Raw genomic sequence first — 22,648 nt, 5'->3', positions numbered from 1 at the left:
CAGCACCCTCACACCAAGTAAGTTTTTCCTCATGTCGAGGTAGAACCTCCTGGGTCCCAGCTTGTACCCTTTGTCCTGTGTGGACTCCCCTAAGTGATGCTGCTCTGGCAGGGGGGTTGGACCTGATGATCTCTTGAGGTCCCTTCCAACTGATACACTGTGAGACTGTGAGACTGTGAGACTGTGACCTACCACTGGGCACCACCAAAAAGGCCCTTTTTCTTGACACTCACCCCTCAGATATTTATAGACACTGACAAGATCCTTTCTCAGCCTTCTCCAGACTAAACAGCTCCAGGCCTCTCAGACCTTCTTCATAGGAGAAATGTTCCAATCCTTTCATCATCCTCATAGCCTCCACTGGACTCTCTCCAGCAGGTATCTGTCTCTCTTGAACTAGGGAGACCAAGACTGGACACAGTACTCCAGCTGTGGTCTCAGCAGGGCAGAGTAGAGGGGGAGGAGAACTTCCCTAGCCCTGCTGGCCACACTTTTCTTGATGCACCCCAGAATTCTAGAGCTCTTAAACGCTTTTACCCCAGGTACCATCTCAGCAATGACCAGGGAGGTGTCACATTTATGCAAAGCAGATAAAAAACTGTTTTTTTGTCAGAATTTCAAACCTTTTTTGTTGTGCCTGTTGCTTTGAGAAGCGTTGGTGACTTTTTTTTTTGCCAACCTGTATTTTTTGAGAGGAAGTTTTATTAAAAGAGCTGATGTCTTTCATCAGACAAACTCCTGGAGCTGAGGGAAGCAGATAAGCTTTCAGGAACAGAATCACTTCAAGTTTGGAAGAGAAGCAGCCAACATCAAGCTAATCTTAGGGATAATTGCTGTTCTATCCTTAGACAGTTACAACAATGCTACCAACTCCCATCATGTGTCTTTTGAGCATTTGGGGATAAATTTAGAGCAGATGATTATTGCTGATCTGCAGCTCTCCCCAGGAACTAAAAATGAGCAGGGCAATACCATTCTGTGACAAGAGAAGTTAGTTTCTGTCATTAGGACTGTGATGGTGTTCAGCTGGGATCTGTGGGAGAAGGTAAATTATGAAACAAATTAAGGTGGGCAGGAGTGAACTGTCCTGTACTTTAAAGCTGAAGAATTTGAAGTCAATAACAACAGCAGCAATTATGAAGCTGTGGCAAGGAATTTGGGGCAGTATTTTGATAGTACCTGAGTGGCCTCAAAAGAGACAGTAATGCCCTCCTGCCAGCCGGGCCATTGTGTCCTCCCTGTGACAGCTCAGTTAACTGCTTGCCTGTTGTGCCAGGGACTGAAGGAGGAGTCACTGATGCTGAACACCACTGTGTCTATGTGGGACATGATGCACTGAGCAGGCACACCCACATGTTATCAACTCTGCCTGCTCCCTAGCTGGACTTTGTGGCTCCAAGAGCTGAAGGTTATGGTGCACAAATGGCACATGGCTGAGGGGCAGGGGAAAGACAGAGCTGAAACATCCTGTGGGAGCTACAGGGGAAGGAATGGGGAGAGATTTCCTGATCCATAGGCATGACCTTTGGGCTTCTTTCTGCATGCTTTGGGAGCCCATCTTACTGAGGGGATGTTGGAAAAAGAGGACTTCTTGTTCTGAATGTGCACCCCTCTGGCTGATTTCTTCTGAATCCTTCTGGAGCTGCTGTGGTAATAAGATAAGAAGGGAATTGATCTGCACTCTGACTTGTAACAAGGGCTATGTACCGCAGGTTTTACAGAATTTACCACCCTGAATCCATGAGGGTAAATCAAACTCATGGGATTGGCTTTTTTCCTTTGTCCTTTTCCATCTCTCTATGTTGAAGCAGAGGATAAGATCTGCCTTCAAGTAAGGAGAAACTGGGTACAGAAGTAGAGCCTTTTCCACCCAGTTTAGAGTCAGCAGATGTTTAGGTAGGAGTGTGCAGGTCAGGTACCCAGCTCAATTTCAAATATGGCCCAGCTCAAGACTTAATGTCTTGAAAAGAAATAGTTGTCAGGCTTCATTGTTTAACTTAGTCACAAACTGGAGGTTAAAATACCAGATTACTGATCATCACCTTTCCATTGATTTCCAGGGAGAAGTTGTTCTGGAGCTGTGCCAAGGTCATTTTATTGTACAGCAGAAGTGGATCATTTCTGTCTTCAGATCTCGTCGTTGCCTATCAAAGTTAGCAAGGACAAAATCACTAAGTCTGTTGAGGCAATTCACAGCAGTTTCAGTAAGTGGAAGTACAAAGTAAGAAAATGAGCATTGCTGGCTTAAAAGATAAGTTTGCATTAAGTGTAAAGTAGCTTACATGTAAGTATGGATGGAAAGCATATAAAATGTCAGATGAAATGAGCTACATTTCTGACAGCGAACTGCAGCTTTACTTTTTGGGCTGTGCAGGAACACAGACCCACAGCACTCACAGCACCCACAGCAGAATCTGTTACCCACAGACACAATCAACACAAGAGTATCCCATGACACTCATGGGATGATGCAAGCTGCAAAAATCTTGGGAGAAGGGAATCACAGATGTACAGAATGGTTTGGGTTGGAAGGGACTTTGAAGTTCATCAAGTCCAACTCCCCTGCCATGGGCAGGGCCACCTCCCACCAGCCCAGGTTGCTCAAGGCCTCATCCAACCTGGCTTTGAACACCTCCAGGGAGGAGGCATCTACAGCCTCCCTGGGCAACCTCTTCCAGTGTCTCACCACCCTGACTGTAAAGAATTTCTTCCTAAGCTCCAGCCTAATAAAGGACATAGATTTATGGAGCATAGGGCAACCAGAGTGCTGTGGTAGGAATGCAGCTGAGTGTGCTGCTGTCTGGCCTGTTCTTCCCAGAACAGAAAGGGAGCCATAACTCACAACTCAAGTAAGCTTTGCATTAGTCTAGGCAAGGAGGTTCTGCACCAGTGTGTTAAAACTGTGCATGCATTAACACCTTCATGGCACCACTCTACTAGGCCCATTTATTGTAGACAATGAAACTGCCTGGCTGCCAGAGACCTGTGTTTGTGGTGGTGCTTTATGAGGCCAGTTAATCACTGGAGTCTCCAGACAGCAAATGTTAGCAGGAAGGTCTCTGGAAATAAGGTGTGGACAATGTAGCCTGAGAGAAGACAAAAGCAGCACCTAGTGGTAACTATTCCCATGGTCTCTGAATGCTCTCTTGGATGTCTTTCTGTTTCCTCCAGCACTAGTGTGTCCCTTGCTAGGCTGCCCCTGCAGGCTTCTGAAGTGGATTCCTGGATCCTCTTTCACACCTTTGTTCTGCTGCAGAAGTATCTTGTGACAGCACTAGCACTGGCTGATGCTCATCATTCACCCAGCCCCTGATTCCGCTTTTTGATGGCAGAGGAAGAAAATTCAAGGACACAAACGATTATGGGGGAAAAAGTGATCTTGTGAGGGTAGTTCCCACAGGGGAAGCTGCATCCCTGCTGCCTCGAGTGACCTCTTACCTGAGTGGCTCAGGAGTGAGCACAGCAGATATTGCCTATTTAAACTGCTCTGAGAACCCAGCCAGGCCAAGTCTGATCTGATCTCTGTCTTTCTTCACAAAAGCTTTCTCTTCCTCTTCCTCTTTCCTAATCTATTGTGCATTCAGTGGCTTTTTCTCTTTAACAGACTCCCAAGAGCACAACACCAGCTCTCTTCCAGTAGCATCCAGGCTGGTGCCGAGTTTTTGACCAAAGAGATTAAACACAGAGGCAACAGTTTACCCCCCACCAACTGTACTCTACCAGCAGCAACTGCTCCACAGACATTTCAGTTGGGGCTTCCTTTTGTACTCCCCTTCAAATCTTTCTCCAATTAACTCCTTTTATTTTTTTGTAATAATTTTCCTTCTCTGATCTAAGTCAGAGGTGTGTTTCACAGGAAAATGTGAAGAGGAATTGAAATCAGATGGGTTTATTTTATACAAATGGGGGAAGGAAAAGTCTTCCTCTGCCAAAACCATAGGCTTACTATCAGTGTAGCTTGAAAAGCAGCTGAAGCTAGAACTTGTTTGCATTTAAGTTGCTCTACAATCATCCTCAGCTCCAGGTCTTTCTGAGATGTTTAACAATCATCAGCCATGCTTTTCACAGAATCATTAAGGCTGGAAAAGACCTTTAAGATCAAGTCCAACCATTTCTGCTCATGAACGTTTGCATTTCCATTTGTTTCCCCTCCATGCAAGTTCAAATCCCAGCCTTTTCTCCAAGGCACATTGTGACGGGGAACAGTGTTTGATTGAACATGCCCTGGGAACAATCAGCATTGTGGAGCAGCTTCTGCAGGACAAACATTACTTTGTGTGGCACTGGCAGGCTAAGGGCTGGGAATCTGCTGCTCTGATAACCAAACAGCCCACGGGGGAAACAGGGCAGAGAGAGAAGAGGCCAGGAAGCATCTCCCAAAACTCCCTTTCTGAAACAGACTAAACAGCAACCACTTATGTCTCTCTTTGCTCCCTTTCTCCTCTTGAAGGGCTTATGTGAACAGCTTAGGATAAAAGACTGTGCTCTTTGGAAAAGAGCTAACTCAAATATTTTCCCTCTCCTTAGAAGGCATGTCCTTCTCATTATGTGTTCCTCTTAGGTGTTCCAGGCCCCGTGCATTTTTGGTCAGCTTTTGATCCCACAGAATAACATTAGTGAGGAACTTAACAACTCAGTTTACAGTTAGCTCCCCTAGGTATCAAGGGAAAAGGCAGTTATTTAAAGGGCACTTTAATAATGTTTTTCTTACGTTGGCAATCTCCTTCTCCAGCTCCATAACTCTCTTCATCTGCTCAGAGACCTCGTTCTCATTGAAAGAAATATTTCTTTCTTGTAGGATCAGCATAGCTACAGAAATCATGAAATCCACGTAGGCAGAGCATGCCTGCAGGAGCAAATACAAAGGTGTTACAGACCAAACTCTTCCAAGTTTACCCTACCTTGATTATCTTTAAGATTCCACTTCATCCTTCTGAGCTGCAGTCCTTCATCCCTTCCATACCCCATTCCGTAGTCATTTATTCTGCAATACACTTAGCTGACAAACAGAAATTAACTCTGAAAATTCCCTCATGGAAAATTGCTGGATAATTCATCCTGCTGTTCAAAGCCAAACAGTCTCAGCTACTGCCCCTGTGTTTTCATTATCTCAAATGAGATATTTCTATGTCCCATACTTAAGCCATCAACCTTGTTGCTTTTTTTTTCCTAGCTCACTTTAATTACAACTGCTAAAAATACCAGAAACATAAAACCAAGAGCAATGCTGATGGGCTGTGTTGAATTAGCATTGTGGGGAAATCACTCCCAGAAGCACTGAGCCTCCTCCATTGCTTCTTGGAACACTTAGAAACTGTGGTGCTGCCTCTCAAGGTAGCATATCTGGATATCCTAGAGACAAAAAAGTATTTATTACTTTGCACATAAAATAATTCATCAAGGGGAAGGATGAAAGCATGGAAGTATATCCTCTTGAAAGTCACACTGGCAAGTGTCTACAGAATTCATTTCATTTATGAAGGTGCTGGAAGGTGTCCAGAGAAGGGCCACAAGGATGAGCAGAGGGTTGTTCAGTCTGGAGAAGAGAAGGCTCCAAGGAGACCTTCTTGTGGCCTTCCAGTATCTGAAGGGGGCTACAAGAAAGCTGGGGAGGGACTTTTGAGGGTGTCAGGGAGTGATAGGACTGGGGGGAATGGAACAAAACTAGAAATGGGGAGATTGAGATTGGATGTGAGGAAGAAATTCTTCCCCATGAGGGTGGTGAGACACTGGCAGAGGTTGCCCAGGGAGGTGGTGGAAGCCTCATCCCTGGAGGTTTTTGCAGCCAGGCTGGATGTGGCTGTGAGCAACCTGCTGTAGTGTGAGGTGTCCCTGCTCATGGCAGTGGGGTAGGAACTGGCTGATCCTTGAGGTCCCTTCCAACCCTGACAATTCTGTGAGTCTGTGTGATTCTGCAACTTTACTCTTGGCCTGAAGTGCAGACCACTGTGTGGTCAGTTGGCAAAGAACCAGCTCAGTTAACTTCAGATGGACTGTGTGAATACTGGCAGGTTTCTGAGTGGGGACTTGGATGTCAGAGTGACTCCTGGATGAGCAGAGGAGTCATGGAGCTTACAGGGAAAAAAGCTTTTCAAAATACCCTATTGACAGACTGCTCCTGTAGCCTTGTGAAGGGAAGTCCTGATAAAGGCAGAGGTTAAAGTGCAGATGATCCCTTGTTTGCTGCCTGCTGGAAGCTCAAAGAGTAGAGTGACACAGCAGCATACAGAGCCCAGGGACCTCAAGGAGGGCATGGCTTGCCCAGCAGAATATCATGGGTCTGCCCTTCACTGATAAACCTCCTGGATTTAAAATACTTCCTCCTCTACTTCCCAGCAGTGCAAAGTGTTTTGATATCTTCAGGTGGGTCAGAGATTAGAAGGGGAATGGCCCTTTGGTGCTGCAGTCAATGTAACACAAGGAAGGGAGCAGACTGTGACGCAAGAGCCAGCTCCTAGAGGCTGTGGCACATGTGGTGATGATGATGATGATGGAACTGAACAGATAACAGTGATGATTGTCTTTACTAGCATGTGCTCTGTAATCAAAGGTCATCATTATTAGAGTATTAGCTATCAGCACATCAGCAAAATGCCTACAGACCCCAAATGTTTTGTACACGTTCTCCTCGCTTCTGCTTTTAATTACAAGAAAAGAAGTCCTGGATAATTAAGGGTTACTGTGGTGGTAGTTTCAGCTACCTGACTACAATGAGTACACTTCAGCTCTCCAGGACTTAATGCACTTCCAAGATTAGCACAGCATCAAGTGCTACCAGGTTAATTAGAATGCATACCAAAAAACAGCTAAAGATTAATTCAAAACCAAGTAAGATTTTAGTATCTGCAGCAGTTGCTGATATCACAGAGTTTAGGTGATGCCATTTCATGCAGCAGTTGACTTGGGAGACTATGATCTGTTCAGATCTTTCAAGCAGAGAAGTGTGTCTTTGGTTCTGAGTGGTTCTTTTTTCTGTCTAAGCCTATGAGTGCCTACTCCAGCTGGACTCCACTGGCCCCTGAAGCTCTTGCCAGTCAATCAGAAACAGGATCCTGAGAGATCCATAAGGGGTGATCCATAAGCACTCATAGTCTATCTTATTACCACTTCTGAGGTAGCTCTTGACTCAGCCGTGAAGCCTGGCAGAAGCTGTGTAATGGCTCTGTGTTTACTTCTCTCCAAGAGGTCCTAAAATGTCAAGTAGCTGTTCCTCATCTGACCTGCACATTCATACAGAAGCTGTGTGGAACTTCTCCTCACAGCTACATTCAGGAATGGAAGAGAAGGGAGGGGGGCACAGGAAGGGAAACAGGTTGGGATGTCTGGGGTGTAGTGATGCCAGAGGAATGTGCACTCCTCTCATCCAGTGCAGAGAGAGTTGGCAACTGGAGCCTAGACAAAACCCCCTTGGCTCCTGGTGCTGCCAGGAAGATCAAACAAGGTCACTGACATTTATGGCATCATATTGTGAGGTCTCCTCTTCAGGACACTTCTTAGGCTCTCTCCACTCTTGGCTGACTTATTTCTGCTTGCCTTTGGTCTCATTTCTCTGTATCCTCTCCATTTCCCTTCCCCTGTTCTCTGCCTATCCCCACTCCCCAGCTGTAGTCAGGGATCTCTCAGCTCCACCTTACCTCTTTGTAGGCACCAGTGCATTCGTAGTAGTCACGAGAAGGCAGGCCAAGCCCAGGCTGATCAATCTGGAAATGCCAATAAAAATTAAGTGATTAAAGACAAAATGGCAAAGCACTTTTGTCTCTTAGGATGCTGCACTCTTGCCAAATTGTCTGCTGGCCAAAGAGGAGTTTCTCTCCCAGCCTGTTGCCCCCCCTTTAAATTCTTTTCATTCTCCCTACACTTTTTGTCTGTTTTTCCAGTTGGTTTTGTTCTGTGGCTGAACAGTGCAGACCGCACATAACCAGTGTGAGAAGTGGATGTACAGCAGACAAACTAGTCCAGAGACAAACAAGGCAATTACTGCCTCCTGGAAATCTGTACCTGCCAAGTGGTGATGGATCTATCTACCCACTGACAAGGAAGATTAGACCTTTGCTCTTGTAACTGTTGGGTTTTAGGTGAAGGTGGAGCTCACACAGAGCTGCTGCCTTCCCCTGGCCTGCCCAGGGATCTGCTCACACTGACAGGCAGGGATCTTTCTCTACATGCTCCTTATGCAAATGCCCTCAGCCCCTTTCAGGTCTGTGCCAGCAGGTCCCTTTGGTGCTTTGGCATCTGATACCTTGTGAAAACACAACCTTTGTGGGCTTTCTGCCATTGGCAGCCCAGCCCAGCCCAGCTTCTTAGTAGCAGAGCTTTCTGCCTCAAGTCCATGCTAAGGAAATCAAGTTTGCTTTACTGCTTGCATGCAGCATAAGCTGGTGTCTGTCTGCTGTGCAGTGTACACATCAGTTGTGTCTGGAAATGTCTCTGCTGCCCTCATCTCACTGAGAATAACAGCTTGAGTGCACAGACACAGAGCTTAATGAGAATGGACAGAGAGTGCACTCTGAGAATTTAGCTCTGAAAAAAATCAGGGGATTCTTTTCCAGTATCTGAGGAGGGCCTACAGGAAGGATGGGGAGAGACTGTTTGCAAGGGCCTGTGGTGACAGGACATGGGGAAATGACTTCAAACTAGAGAAGGGCAGATTTAGATTGGATATCAGGAAGAAGTTTTTCACTATGAGGGTGGAGCAGGTTGCCCAAGGAGGTGGTTGAGGCCCCTTCCCTGGAGATATTCAAGCTGAGGCTGGACAGGGCTCTGGGCAACCTGATCTAGTTGGGGATGTCCCTGCTGACTGCAGGGAGGTCAGACTGGATGAGCTTTGGAGATCCCTTCCAGCCTGGACCATTCTATGATTCATAGATTCAAAAGATTAATCTACAACTTACTTTGCTATAGCAAAGTCCCATTGCAGATGTTTCTCCCAGTTAACATTTATGGCTGTGCTGCACTTCTGTAATCAACAAGGCAAAGGCACCCAGAGAGACTTACATGAATGATGTGTGCTGAGGAGTTTTTATCATCTGTGCCAACAAAAAAATTAATAAGGACCTTTTTTCCATATCTGGAGTTCAGCTGTGCAATTGCTGTCTCAGCTGTCCAAGCAGCACCTAGGCAAAATGAAAGGTAGCCTCAGCCTCTGTCTTTGGTGTGCAGTGCCAATCATTCAGAGAGGCTGTGGTGAATCAGTGCAGATTATCTTACCATAAGAAGTATCCCAGTTAGCTGTTGCTACAGGCCAGTCAGACACATTTGGCAGTAAACTGATTAAAGGCTTTCCACCTCTGCTGTCAATGGTAGCTTTGGGAAGGAATCAAATGAGTTACCAGGACATTTTAAACCACACCAACCCTACACTACTGCAATGAGTTCAGAGTAAAGAAGCTGAGAAATGTGTCTTCCCCACCACCACAACAGGAACACACTCTGGTCTGTGACTGTGCTTTAACATTTCACTTCCAAAACATTTTAGCCATGGCTGCAAACTTCCTATGCACACCCTGGAGACTGTGACACTGAAGACCTCTGCATTTTCCCTCTGTGGGTAGCTTGAAATACTAGGTTTGAGAAGTATTAATAGCACTATAGGAACTATAAAAACACAAGATTTAGGGAGCGCTGCTGGCTTGCTGCTCCTCAGTCCAGTGGCAGCACCTAGCCCAAATTCCTAACTAAATACCTCCCTCCCTTTCTAGCAGCCTGCTGTGGCAGCTGTTTTTCACCTCATCCATGATAATTTCTGTAAAAGAAGTTAACTCACATTTATAACTGAGAGAATTTGAGTATCTGCAGCAAACTGGTGACTGAAGAGTGATGTAATCTCACCTAAAATACCCAAGCTAGTGAAACAGGAGCTCCAACACTGATCTTACTGCTGATATTCTGATGGGACTCTATAGAACAGAAACGTTTGAGTTTTCAGGGAGAACTTCTGAGCAATGATGCTTAGGCCCTGGGTGCAGCTGCCTGTGAAGGTGAGGTTCTTTGGATGAGGTTTATGTATCCTATCTGCAGCCCAGCCAGGAGATACTTACTTTCATTTACACAGGATCTGTACAGAGTTTTTGCCTTCTGCACTGCTGCTATGTCGTTGCTGCTCGGTGTGTCAAGGACATCTGAAACAAACAGGCAGCAAATCTACCTTAATATCTGATCTTAACTGGAAAGGTACTGAAGGAACCAGAGTGGACACCATCCTGAGGACCAGAGGGTGGACAGTGCATGCTCTGTGTCCATCTCAGCTTCCAGAGAAGCTTTGCCTTTCAGAGGGGAGAAAGCTCTGGAGATGATTTGGCTTTGCAATGACACTGGCCTGTGTTGTGTGCTGAGCATTGAGGAGCCACACAGATACTCTGTGGGTCACCTTTAGCAAAATGCTCTGACTTCTCAGGGACCAAGCTACGGTGTGAAGAGAGCTGCTGTGGGGGGTCTTAAGTGTAGCAGCAGGCTCTAACTGCACTAACCAGCCCATAACCCTCTTTTCCTGTCATTCTAACCTGCAGTCTCTTCACTGCAGCCAGGAGTTTAGCTGTTGGTGGTCAGGGTCTGCTTTGGCACAGCACAGCCATGTGGCTGTGAGAACAGCTAAATTGTAAGAAAGAGCCATGAGAAGCCTCATCTGGTGCCTCCACTTGTGCACCCAGTGGCTGTTGGCTCAGGAGCAGCAGTCCATGGCAGTCCCTTGCCTATGGTCCTTGCCCACACTTTTAAGTGCTCACCTGGCCTTGTACCTTGCTGAGTGTGACTTGCCTGAGACCTGCTGCATGACTGTGGCCTTGTCTGGTGGGCACGAGGCTGTTGGCTGAACTCAGTCACTGTCACCTGCTCTGCTCTCTGGTTTGGGTCCTGTGGGTCTGAGCCCCATGTCTGTGAGGCCTCTGTCCATGCCTGCCTCGTTCACAGTGGGCTTCTGGCTCCCCTTCCCTTGTGGAGCTGCCTGCTCTTGCCAGTACTTTACAATTACTCCAATTACTGTTTTGCAGTTGCTTTGCTTCAGAGCAGCTGAAGCCTAAGGACCACTATGGCATCCATAAACTGCAAGCCTGGTGATATGCACAGTCATAAAAATGATATTGTCTGGAGAGAGTGGTCTAGAGAATATTCCATGAGGATAAACTGACTTCTTGGACTCTGTTATTTTTGTCTGGAAAAGGGGAATATGGACCATTTGACACCCAGGGAAAAGGAACATTTGTAAGTTGATGATGTGCCTAGTTAGAAAATTGCTTGCCTGCTCTGTGGGATTCAGCTGCTGGAATGAAGACATGCAGGACATAGGAATGCCAGGGGGTAACTTCCAGCCTTTCAGCTACCTCAGACACAGGCATCCCTCCTCCTTCTTCATCTAGCTTGGCTGCTGCTAGTAGCTCAGGAGGGTGATGATATGGATTTCAGTTGTTATAATATGCAGATGAGCACACAGAGGCCAGATACCAGAAAGGTCAGCTCTGGTCAGCCCCACTCCAGTGTCAGACCCAACAGCATAACCTCCACAGCAAACACTTTGTGGTAGATTTGTCCTCAACCCAACACCAAGAAACTGAAACACTTGGAAGTGTTTTAAGGTTTGCTAGACAACCACATCTTAGCAGAATAACATGTGAGCCAAAGAAGAAACTTTATATAGTCCACCAACATAAACCCTACTGACCTTTTAGAACAACTTCTAGATCATCTCTTAAAATGTCAAAGTTGCTGTAACGGGAGCTGGTCTCTGGGATGACGTTCCTCTTGAGCCACCCTCCACAGGCATATTGGTAAAAGTCTTTGCAGGGCTCTGCAGTGGTGTCCATGTTCTCCAGGATTCGGGCTGCTGTAATACCACACAAAGCAAGGCATAAAGGACCTCCAGAGAAGAGAAATTAACACACTTCTGTGCTCTGCAGAAGTGATACCATATATTGCCTTCAGTTTAGAGTAGGCTTGAGCCTGATTGAATGGTAGAATCATATAATGGCTCAGGTTGGAAGGGACCTTAGAGATCATCTTCTCCAACCCCTCTGCCTTGGCTGCTCACAGCCTCATCCAGCCTGGCCTTGAACACCTCCAGGCAGCAAGCATCTGCAGCCTCCCTGGGCAACCTCTTCAGGAGTCTCACCACCCTCATACTGAAGAACCTCTTCCTCAGCTCCAGTCTAACCCTGCCCTGCCTCAGCTTCAAACCATTCCCCCTTGTCCTGTCTCAGACACCCTCATGAAAAGTCCCTCTGCAGCCTTCCTGTAGGATCCCTTCAGGTATTGGAAGGCAGCTCTAAGGTCCCCCTGGAGCCTTCTCCTCTCCAGGCTGCACACCCCCAGCTCCCTCAGCCTGTCCTCACAGCAGAGCTGCTCCAGCCCTTGGGTCATCTTTGTGGTCTCCTCTGGACTCATTCCAGCAGCTCTGCGTCCCTCCTATGCTGGGGACACCAGAACTGGATGCAGAATTGAAGGTGAGGTCTCATCAGAGCAAAGGGACAGAATCCCCTCTCCTGCCCTGCTGCCCACACTCCTCTGGCTGCAGCCCAGCACACAGCTGCCTGCTGGGCTGCAGGAGGGCACTGCTGCTTCTCAGCAATCTAGACCAAAGTAGCTGGCAGTGAACAACCCATTCCAGTTCCCTCCCTGCCTGTAGCTTACAGACTTCCCTGTTGCCTGTGTTTGCTGATGTTGCTGCTCCCTGTCTGTGCTGCTCATTTTGAAATCAAAGGTAGGATGTCTCAGTTCCTGACTTACACTTCTCTGTATTGAAATGGGGTGAGAACACCAATTAAAAACACAAGGCAGATCAGAGGGGAATCTCATCTCACCTCCTGTAATGCAATTTAAGTGATTAGGTATGATGGAGGGTGAGCTGAATCCTGTCTGGTTCAAGAAAATCATAGCCTGGTTGGACCATTTAAGGTCCTGTCAGGGAAGCTTTTCCTCTTAATGCTTTCTGAATCTACAATGATTTTTATTTTAGAACTGATACTGCCTCTTGCTGTCCCTCTTGAAGTGGCTTGTCGAAGACTAACCAGTCACTGACTGACCAGGACATGGGATTCTCTAGTGAGATCTGATACCAGCTGCAGTTCCTAAACCTTCTGTGCCTTTTCCTTTTTATATTCCTGTTCCACCAAGGCTGCTTTCAGCACCAGTATGCCAGCATGGAGGCTCTCACAGAAAGGACAGGTGCTAGGAGTCAAGCAAGAGCCAGTGAAACCTCTGCATTTCCCAGGAGACTGAATGCCCTTCCTCTTTTTTCAGGCTTTATTTTTAGCAAAGGGTGAGGCTTGTGATTTCATGTGTTCATTCCTCCCACATGGCTGAATCAAATATTTAGAGTTATTCCTCCTGTACTTCCAATATTTTCCATGGCTGTTGTGCTGGTAGAAATGAGAGGTGGTTGGAGAGGCTGCAGTAGTCAGGTTGACTTGCCTCCTCCCTTTTTCTAGGACTCTTCAGTTGGCTTAAGAGTGTTACAGTTGAGGCCGACATCTGATGGCTTTAGAGAGTTCCAGTGCTTGGAAGATGGCAACACACACATCTGCAGCTTTAGGTTGCTTCAGTAGCATAAAACCCACTGCAGTAATAGGTACGACATCTGCCACGTGATTCTCTTCCTTCTGAAGTCAATGGCAGGCTGAGATCAATTTGAAAGGAGACAGGACCATGCCAACAGCCTGAGATTGTAAAATTCCCTCATGATTTTATGAGGTGTGACTTGGTTTTTGCCCGTTCCTGAGAATGCCAAGCATCCGGCCCTACTGTCCTGTCTGACAAAGCAAGGAATTTCCGCTTTGTCTGTAAACTTGGACAAGAGGCAATGGGCACAAACAGGAATAAAGAAAGAAAGAAAAGAGGGGGGAAAAAGTCCTTCTGAAGTGAAGGAAAAGCTTCCTACTCTAAGGGTGATCCAACCCTGGAATGGGATTCCAGGGAAGTTGTGAAGTCGCCATCTGGGAAATAATCAAAACCTGCCTGGACAAGATCCTGAGCAACTTGCTCTAGCTGACCCTGCTTTAAGCAGAGCTGCTGGACTGTGTGATCTCCAGAGGCCACATCCAACCCCAACTGTCCTGTGATTGTGTGAACTCTGCTACTGCCTTCTAGTTTGTCCCAGTGTGGAAGGGGAATGTTTTCAGTGGTGCACTTTATTCCTGTCCTAGCTCCATCTATTTGCTGTAAAAGAGGAATACTGATGATGATTACCAACCTCTCCTGGTTTAAGGGTGTCCTTATCAAGCTCCCTGCTAGGATGGAGCACCATCTAAAAGGCAGTATTCTCTTGGATTACCTTGGCATGTGTTAGTCCAGCAAGAAAGGCTTTAACAAGCCAGGACTGGACACTATGGGTGGCTCACTCTGAGCTGTGTGCCAGCCCTGCCAAGAAGGAATGGCAGGACAGAGAAAGCTGACCCCAAGAGAAGATGGCTTTTGTCCACTGTCTTGTCACCTTAGCAAAACCAAACTAAACCAAACCCCAGGAGAACCCCACATCTTGTGTAAACCTGAGCAATGATTAACAGTCTGTATGGAATCAGGTTGCTGTATTTGTAGTCAGCATCTGCTTGATGTTCCTTGTCTGCTGCTGTCACCCAGAAATATCCATCCCTCAGTGCTTCTGCTGTAAATTCCAGGCTAGCCACTATCAACTATTCAACGTTGATCAAAATTTGAAGTTTAAGCACTGCAAACATAACAGAAAGAGCTCAGCCATGGGAGCTGCAACCTCTCACTTAGGGCTTCATGCAAAACACATGCATTAAGCATTCTCCTCAAGAGGGTAATCTGCACACCTGAACCCCCAGGATCACCATTCACTCTTTGACTGATACCATGAATCTGCTGAAATCAAGGCAATGTGATTTTGTCACCAACCAAGCCCAGAAGCATGGTGACCCAGGAACTGCCCCTTAAGGCAGCAGGCCCAACTGGGCTAGACAGAATCCAAAACTTGCTCCAGGTTTGCTCCAGTATCTGAAGGGGTCTACAAGGAAGCTGGGGAGGGACTTTTTAGGCTGTCAGGTAGTGATAGGACTGGGGGGAACGGAGCAAAACTAGAAATGGGGAGATTCAGATTGGATGTTAGGAAGAAATTCTTCACCATGAAGGTAGTGAGAGACTGGCACAGGTTGCCCAGGGAGGTGGTGGAAGCCTCATCCCTGGAGGTTTTTAAGGCCAGGCTGGATCTGGCTCTGGGCAACCTGCTGTAGTGTGAGGTGTCCCTGCCCATGACAGGGGGGTTGGAACTGGATGATCCTTGTGGTCCTTTCCAGCCCTGACAATTTTGTGATTCTAAGTTGTTTATTAGTTGATATTGTCCCCAAAGAAGCTTTATGGTAAATCCATGGCTGTACACACCAAGATGCTTTTGCTCTGGAGAGGTCAAGTGTGAGAGTGATGACTCTTGTCTTGGTTTAGCTCTACCAGAGGTTAATGTCTCTGTACACAAACACAGATCAATACATGATACGCCCTTCAGTAGTCCTCAGCATTGCTTTGGTGACCCAGTGTTTGGGTTTGTTCCTCTCCTCACTTGTTTGTTCAAGTTCCTGACTGTCATTGAGGAATGCAGAGCCTTATCTCAGCTACTTAATGATTAATTTTATTGTAGTACTCCTGATTGCCAGTTGTTGCTTTAATAGCTTACTAATAAAGTGCTATAAGCTGACACAACAAGTGGCCTGGGGAGGATGCAGGAGAAATACAACATGCTTACCTAGGTGAAACTCAGCTCAGAGAGATCAGAATTCCCTCTTCTCCTCCCTGTGCTGCCTGAGCTCAGGGAAGTGAGCAGAGCCTGCTGGCTTTTTCAGAACATGCTCAGATCTACAGACTACAGGGGATCATGGTGGGGTTCACAAACAGCTTACCCTGTCTAGAACCAAGTGAATTTTCATTACACTTCATCTGCTCTATTAAAGGTACTGCAAATTCTGACAGGATCTTCACTTTGTTCTTCTTCTAGTGGCTTGTAGCTATCACAGAACAATGAAAGTGACTGCAAAGATCTGGCCCAGTACTAATCAGTTCATATCTGTTCCTAAGACCATTTCCTGAAAGGACAGGACATTTCCAAGCTTTCTAGAAGGACATTTCCAAGCAGTATTTCAGAGTTAACACTTCCTGCTTTCTGCCTCCATCTGTCTAACTTTTCCTGTCTCTTCTCCTACACGGTCTGTGTGATGGTTTGAAACTGTCTTTTTAATTTTTCCTTGCAAAGTTCAGAACAGAGAAAGTGAAAGAATGTAAATAAGTCACTATTGGGTGTAAGAAAGCAAAATAGTGATTGTTCTAAACACTTCCATTGGATAGATAGAAATGTTTAAGAACTATTACCCAAAACAAAGTAGGCACTCTGCATATTCTGCGTTCGGCAGTGGGGGCAGTTGCTGGGCTGTCTGGCTGCTGTTTCTTCTTCTCTTCTGGCTGAAGATAACACGTACTGACCTTGGCAGCTAAGTTAACAACTTTCTGCTTAACTAACTCTGCTTCTCTGTCCAGGGGGGTCTAGGGGGAAGCTCCTGGGAGAGAGAGAGGCCCCTTTGGGAGGGTCCCCTTGGGGGGAAGCAAAGGGAGATCGGTTGTGCTTTTCTGTTGATTGTATATATTTGTGAATGTTGTGAATTTTGTATATTTGTACATATTCATTGCATTTCATTGTAGATTTTAGACTCTGCTTGTAAATACAGCCTTCATTTGCTTCCAGACTGGGCCAGCCTGGTTATTGTTGGTGGGGGGAGAATTTCAGCTCACACCGACACAGTCTGGATGAAGCAGTCAAGTTAAAAATGACCACTTACAAAATCCTGATTCAAAGTAACACTGAATTTGTGGATTCATCCCAGTAGGATGACAACTAAACAGCAATAATAACAAATTGTTCCTCTGCTTTAAGCCTTTGACACTGCATTTTTAAATCTGATTTTGTTATTAAATGATACAGTTCTGACAAACTCTTGGAAGTGTTTGTGAAGCTCTTGGAGTACTGAAGGCTGGAGCAGGTGCCAGTTAACCATTCTATGCACCTGAGTCAGTATTCTGCTTCTGGAGCACAGAACTCACTCTCTCTAGTGACCACCATATCAGAGAAGTCTTCTAGGTGATTCCAGCCTCCTTTTTCATACTCTGTGTATCATTTAATGGCCCTGGAGGTATGGAGAAGGCCCAACACTTCTACAGCAAGTTCTGCCTGAAATGCATTCATGGACATCCTGGCCTGCAATTTAAATTCAACCTGGTCATTCCCAACTTTGCTCAGAGCTCTGCTCTGAATCATTTCCAGACAGATGCAGGACTTGGAGCTGACAGTTCTGTAAGGACCAACACAACCAAACTGATCCTAACTGGCTCCCCCAGGGCAAGGTTTTAGTACTTCAATGCTAACAGACCCTGCAGGTCCTCAGCCCCTTCTGATGGTTGTCCCTACCAACACTAACACTGCAGGTCATAACAGGGTCAGAAGTTCAGTGCCTTCTGCATCTCTTTAGATCTTATCTGAGCTTGTACCGCTTTTCCTTTTTGAGTCCATTCAGCATTACACCATCTATGGGAACCTCTTTCATGGTGGCAGCAAACCACCTTGGAAAGGGTAGCTAGAAAACAGTGATGACCATCTGAAAGAAATCTCAGCAAACCACCTTGGAAAGGGTAGCTAGAAGACAGTGATGACCATCTGAAAGAAAACAAAGTGCTGATGACACTGTGCAGTTAGTGAGACCATGGACTTCACTGGGACTTCACCAGTGGATGACTCCAGCAGGAGCAAGGTGTGAGGGGCAACCAACTTAGCTGCTCTGGCTGCTGCCTAAAAGGAGACCTAAAATGAGCAGTCCCATGGAAGTAAGGAAGCTCATCTAATGACCTTTCTAAGCTGTTTCTGGCATGTCTGCAAGTCTAAATGGGGCATACAAACCAAATTCTTTTGGAAGTCTCCCATGGTTCCCATGTACCTTCTTCACAGAGTGGTTTGGGCTGGAAGGGATCTTCAAGATCATCCAGTGCCAACCCCCCTGCCATGGGTAGGGACACCTCCCACCAGCCCAGTTTGCTCAAGTTTCCTCATCCAGCCTGGCCTTGAACACCTCCAGAGAGGGGGCATCCACAGCCTCCCTGGGCAACCTGTGCCAGTGTCTCCCTGCCCTCACTGTAAAGAATTTCTTCCTAATATCCATGTCTGCAGAGCCATGGCCTCAGCTGGAATTCTGATCTGGAGGGAGGGGTGGGGAAGAGTTGTATTTGTATTTGTAGTGTTGTATTTGTTTCTGAGTTTTAACCTAGCCAGCCCCTGATGACTTTGTGAGATCTGACACTATTTCATCACAGGATTTTACATCTGGAAAAGAAGCCGGCAAAGAAAATGATTTGGGCTAGCAGATACTATGCCTCAGGGTAGTTGTCTGCAGCTAGATGGGAGCATTACATGGTGGTAATAGAGAATTTAAAAGGTGAATATTTTTGTTCTTACCTGATTTTATGCAGTCTGATGTCTTGCAAATCCCATCTGAAAGAGGACACAGTCATAGTCTTAATCCTTTACTGACAATCAATATAATAAAGCCTGCTGCAAATAAGATTTTCACTGACAGTCTCTTTTAAGTGTACAGAAGGTAAAGAGGAGTGGTAAATGCTCACTCTCAGTGAGCATTTATAGGATCAGGCTTTAAAAAGTACCATCATCTTCATCCCTTTAGGGTCATTCAGTGCTAGGCACTCATCATGAGCAGTTTTGGTAGCTGGCAGAGGGAAAGGTGTGGGAAGGGCTGGAGGGTGCTGCATGGAGATACCAGCCTCACCCTCCCAGTCTGATCAGGGCAACTCATGGCAAACATATCACTGTCCCTGGAGGTGTCCAAGAAATGTTTTATCAATCAATTAGAGGGGGGCAAAATACTATTTTTATAACAAAAAAAATGGAGAAAAACAGCACATGGAGTGAAGGCAGCTGCAAAGTCAGGTTGAGTTTAGTAATAACCATCAAGGTTTTGAAGGAATTCATTGAAAACTCTGAGACATTCACTCTCAAGGTTCAGGAAGACAAAAGAGTTTCCTTTTGAGACATTTTTATTTTTGCCATTTCAGAATGGCATTTTTCCCTATTCCATGCCTGAACCAGACTAAAATCTACAGCTTAAACAAAATTGTTTATTGAGCACTTTAAAATTAAACAAAGCATTTTGCTGCCAATGTGAGGAAACAATTCTAGTCTGACCCCAAATGGAAACTTTAGCCTCTCTGTATTCTCTTTTCCAAGGATTCTCAGGATACTCCTGAATGGAACTCCTTTCAAATATTTTGGGGTGGCTGCTGGATCCCAACCCCTCTTAGTGTGACTACACTCACTTAAGAGCCCTGCAGCAGCCTGTGAAAGGGGAAAGCAGGACCTTCACATAGTATCTGCAGGGGTGAGGAAGAAGCACTGTAGTTTACCTTTCCTCATGCAGAGATTTTTGCCTCCTGAAGCATTAATTACAAACAGAACTAACAGCTAAGTCCTAACAAGCAGATGTTTTGTGTTTACCACAACTCTGCAGGAACAAATGAAATTAGAGAGTCCCTGCTGGAAAAAAAAAAAAAAAAGAGAAAAAAAGGCAGTTTTGGGTCTGTGTCCAGCAAGAGCAAGTGTGAGTGCAGCTTTATGCTTCAGATGGTTGTGTCCTACTGCCCAGTGCCATAAATACGCAATCTGGAGATGAGGTAGCAGCTGTTAGTTATCTCATTTTGTACACTGGCTAAGCAATGAGCTTCTATTATCGGGCAAAAGATTCTGAGCTGACCTCAGGATTTGATTTTCTTCATGTTTAATGCAGTCAGCTCTAGATGCCATGCAGCACAGGGTCTTCTCAGACAACATTTCAGTCCAGTGCAGCCTCAGTATTTATTTCTTTACTCTGTATTAACAACTGTGTACTAACAACTGTGGAGTCTCCTCCTCTGGAGACTTTCAAGACCCATCTGGATACATTCCTGTGTGACTTGTGATAGCTTCTATGGTCCTGCTCTGGCAAGGGGGGGTTGGACTCCATGATCTCCAGGGTTCCCTTCCAACCCCTAGCATCCTGTGATCCTGTGAACTGGATTCTATCTATTGGAGCATTTTCCTGTAATTGCTTATAATACTTCTATATTCATAGAATCATAGGATGCCTTGAGCTGGGAGAGACCTTAAAGATCATCTGGTTCCAACCCCGCTGGCACAGGCAGGGACAGCAGGGCACTCACCGTCGTAGGTGGCATACAGAATAATCATGGTGATGGCAACCACAGTCAGCAGCACCACCACCACTGCCAGCCCAATTTCCAGCCCACTCCATCGCAGCTTCTTCTTTGGTTTGGGAGCATTCATCTCAGTGATATCCATCTGGCTTTCTGACTTGCCCATAACCCAGCGTCTGAAAGGCAAAGGAGAGTTCACTGCAGGCCTTACATTCAGACATAGGTCTTAGAATCATTGAATCACAGAATTGTTAGGGTTGGAAGGGACCTCAAGGATCATCCAGTTCCAACCCCCCTGCCGTGGGCAGGGACACCTCACACTACAGCAGGTTGCTCACAGCCACATCCAGCCTGGCTGCAAAAACCTCCAGGGATGAGGCTTCCACCACCTCCCTGGGCAACCTGTGCCAGTCTCTCACTACCTTCATGGTGAAGAATTTCTTCCTAACATCCAATCTGAATCTCCCCATTTCTAGTTTTGTTCCATTCTTCCCAGTCCTATCACTCCCTGACACCCTAAAAAAAGTGAAAACCACTTGAAAGTGGCTCCTCAACTGTGCAGTAACAAAGACATTCTCTGCGTGAGCTTTCAAATTCTTTGTAGCCCTACTAGAATGTCAGCCATGAAATGAAGGATCCTCTGCTTCTCTCACACAAGCACACACACAAACACAAGTACCTACCACACACTGCTTGTCCTTTATGGAGAACAGAACTGTGGTCTTACCTCAGATGAAGAGGCCACCAAGCAGAAAAGGAAAGCGAGCAAGCCAAACCCTATTTCTAACAGGCACCCGTGCAGTTTAATGAGGGTATGATGGTACAGGAGTTCATAGGCAAGCAAGAAGCAAGGCTCCCTGCTTGAATAAAAATTAACTTCATCTTCCAATTACTTATCTGATGCCAAAGGTCACAATATGCCATTGTGCTTGGCTGTCATTTCTTACAATATTATGTAAGCAATTCTGGACTACAGCTTTACAGCTGTCTCTAAAAATAGAAAAAGCATTCAGGCTGTGCTGGGAGCCTGTCAAATTCACACTGGAGATAGTGAGTCTTCACAGCAGCTCTTAAAGACCTGTGCCCATGCCTCTCTTTTGAGGTTAGAACACTGTAAATGAGCAGCGACAGCAACCCAGGCATGCAGAACCCATGTGGGTGTGAGCAGACTGAGGCTTCCCCATGGGATGTGTGTGCAGTGGGAGGCTGTGGGATGCCATTTCTGTCACTCTTCAGAAGCAACCTGACCACCTTGTGCAGCACTGCTGTTCTGTGGGTCTTTGCTCCCTCTTCCTCTGCTCCCAGACACTCCTCTGCTGACAGATTCCAATTCCTGCACACACTGCAGCGTCTCTCAGCTGTGAAACTCAACACAGCACTGCCTGGGGATCTTTACATGCATGAAGCACAACCCCTTGCCATTCAGCAGGGAAGAAGATGAGAGCTCCACTGGGAGAAATAATGGCAAGACCTACATCCCTCACAAGGAGGTCAACCAGTGGTACGGGTCAGGGCATTCCAGTCTTCTTGTGTTCCTTACACCCTTTTTTCTCCACTCTCTGGAAGTAGCAGCAAGGGAACCCTTCCCAGTCCCTCATCCATCTAAGGCTAAGACTTGAACTTCATGATTTTAAACTTTTACCTGCCTTGCATTCATCTTTGTCTCCTCGAGCTGCCACAATGTTTTAGATGCCCAGCCTTTGCTTTTCCTCTGGACCTTCTGTTTCTGCTCAGCTCCTGTTCCTTAGTTTGCAATAACTTCTCCCTCTCTTTGGTGCCCACCTCACTACAATGCCAGCTCCTCCACTGCAGGAACATCTCACTAAAGTGAAATAAAGAGGGCAAATAACTCAGTAGTATGGCCCTAAGTAAGCAGAGATGTTGTGTTCCATGTTACACAACACCTGTCTCAGGGGATGCTTGGACACTATTAGACTAACATTGTTCCTCTAAGTGAAGGAGAGAACATTTTATTTCAGTCTGTCTCATCTCCCCATTTGTCACTACTCCCTGGGCACCAAAAGGCATGAAGTGCCTGGCAGTGCTAGAATCACAGCTCTTCTGAGGCTGGAATCCTGCAAGGTCTGCCCAGCCTGTCTTTCCAAACCCATAGGGACCACTACAGCTGCTTTCATCTTCCTCAGGAGCTGCTATTTTTCTCCGAAGAGCAGGACTTTGTTCAAATTAGCGAAGTGCTTTGTGGGACACAGGACTGCAATCCCACAGAACCGTGTAAAAGACTGAGCTACATAGAGAGAAACTCACCTTGCATTAACTGTGAGCTATAAAATCACAGATCATAAAAAAAGCAATTCAACCATCATACCCTTCTCACTTCCAGTCATATGAAGCAATAAAAGATGTTCCTTGTGTTGACTGAATACTGACCAGTCCCCAGAGTCCTCTGAGCCCAAGTGAAGAAAGGATGCTCATCTCCTGACCCTGATGGTGCTTTTAGAGCACTGACAAT

General features: G+C 46.2%; 1 protein-coding gene across 1 annotated transcript in view; it reads right to left on the bottom strand.

Moving 5' to 3' along the window:
• Positions 1–20,344, bottom strand: part of MME (membrane metalloendopeptidase) — a 42,386-nt gene extending 22,042 nt beyond the window's left edge. Inside the window, exons 1-9 of the mRNA XM_054386045.1 lie at positions 20,185–20,344; positions 18,431–18,466; positions 11,654–11,815; positions 10,038–10,118; positions 9,208–9,303; positions 8,995–9,113; positions 7,635–7,700; positions 4,712–4,846; positions 2,043–2,144 (exon numbers count right to left, since the gene is read on the bottom strand). Of these exons, the coding sequence (XP_054242020.1) occupies positions 2,043–2,144; positions 4,712–4,846; positions 7,635–7,700; positions 8,995–9,113; positions 9,208–9,303; positions 10,038–10,118; positions 11,654–11,815; positions 18,431–18,466; positions 20,185–20,344 (957 nt within the window). The remainder of the gene's footprint in view (positions 1–2,042; positions 2,145–4,711; positions 4,847–7,634; positions 7,701–8,994; positions 9,114–9,207; positions 9,304–10,037; positions 10,119–11,653; positions 11,816–18,430; positions 18,467–20,184) is intronic.
• Positions 20,345–22,648: the final 2,304 nt, after the last annotated feature.

This window comes from Indicator indicator, chromosome 13 (genome assembly GCF_027791375.1).
Source record: "Indicator indicator isolate 239-I01 chromosome 13, UM_Iind_1.1, whole genome shotgun sequence".
Classification (NCBI taxonomy): Eukaryota; Metazoa; Chordata; class Aves; order Piciformes; family Indicatoridae; genus Indicator; species Indicator indicator.
This window is presented reverse-complemented; position numbering and strand designations above follow the sequence as displayed.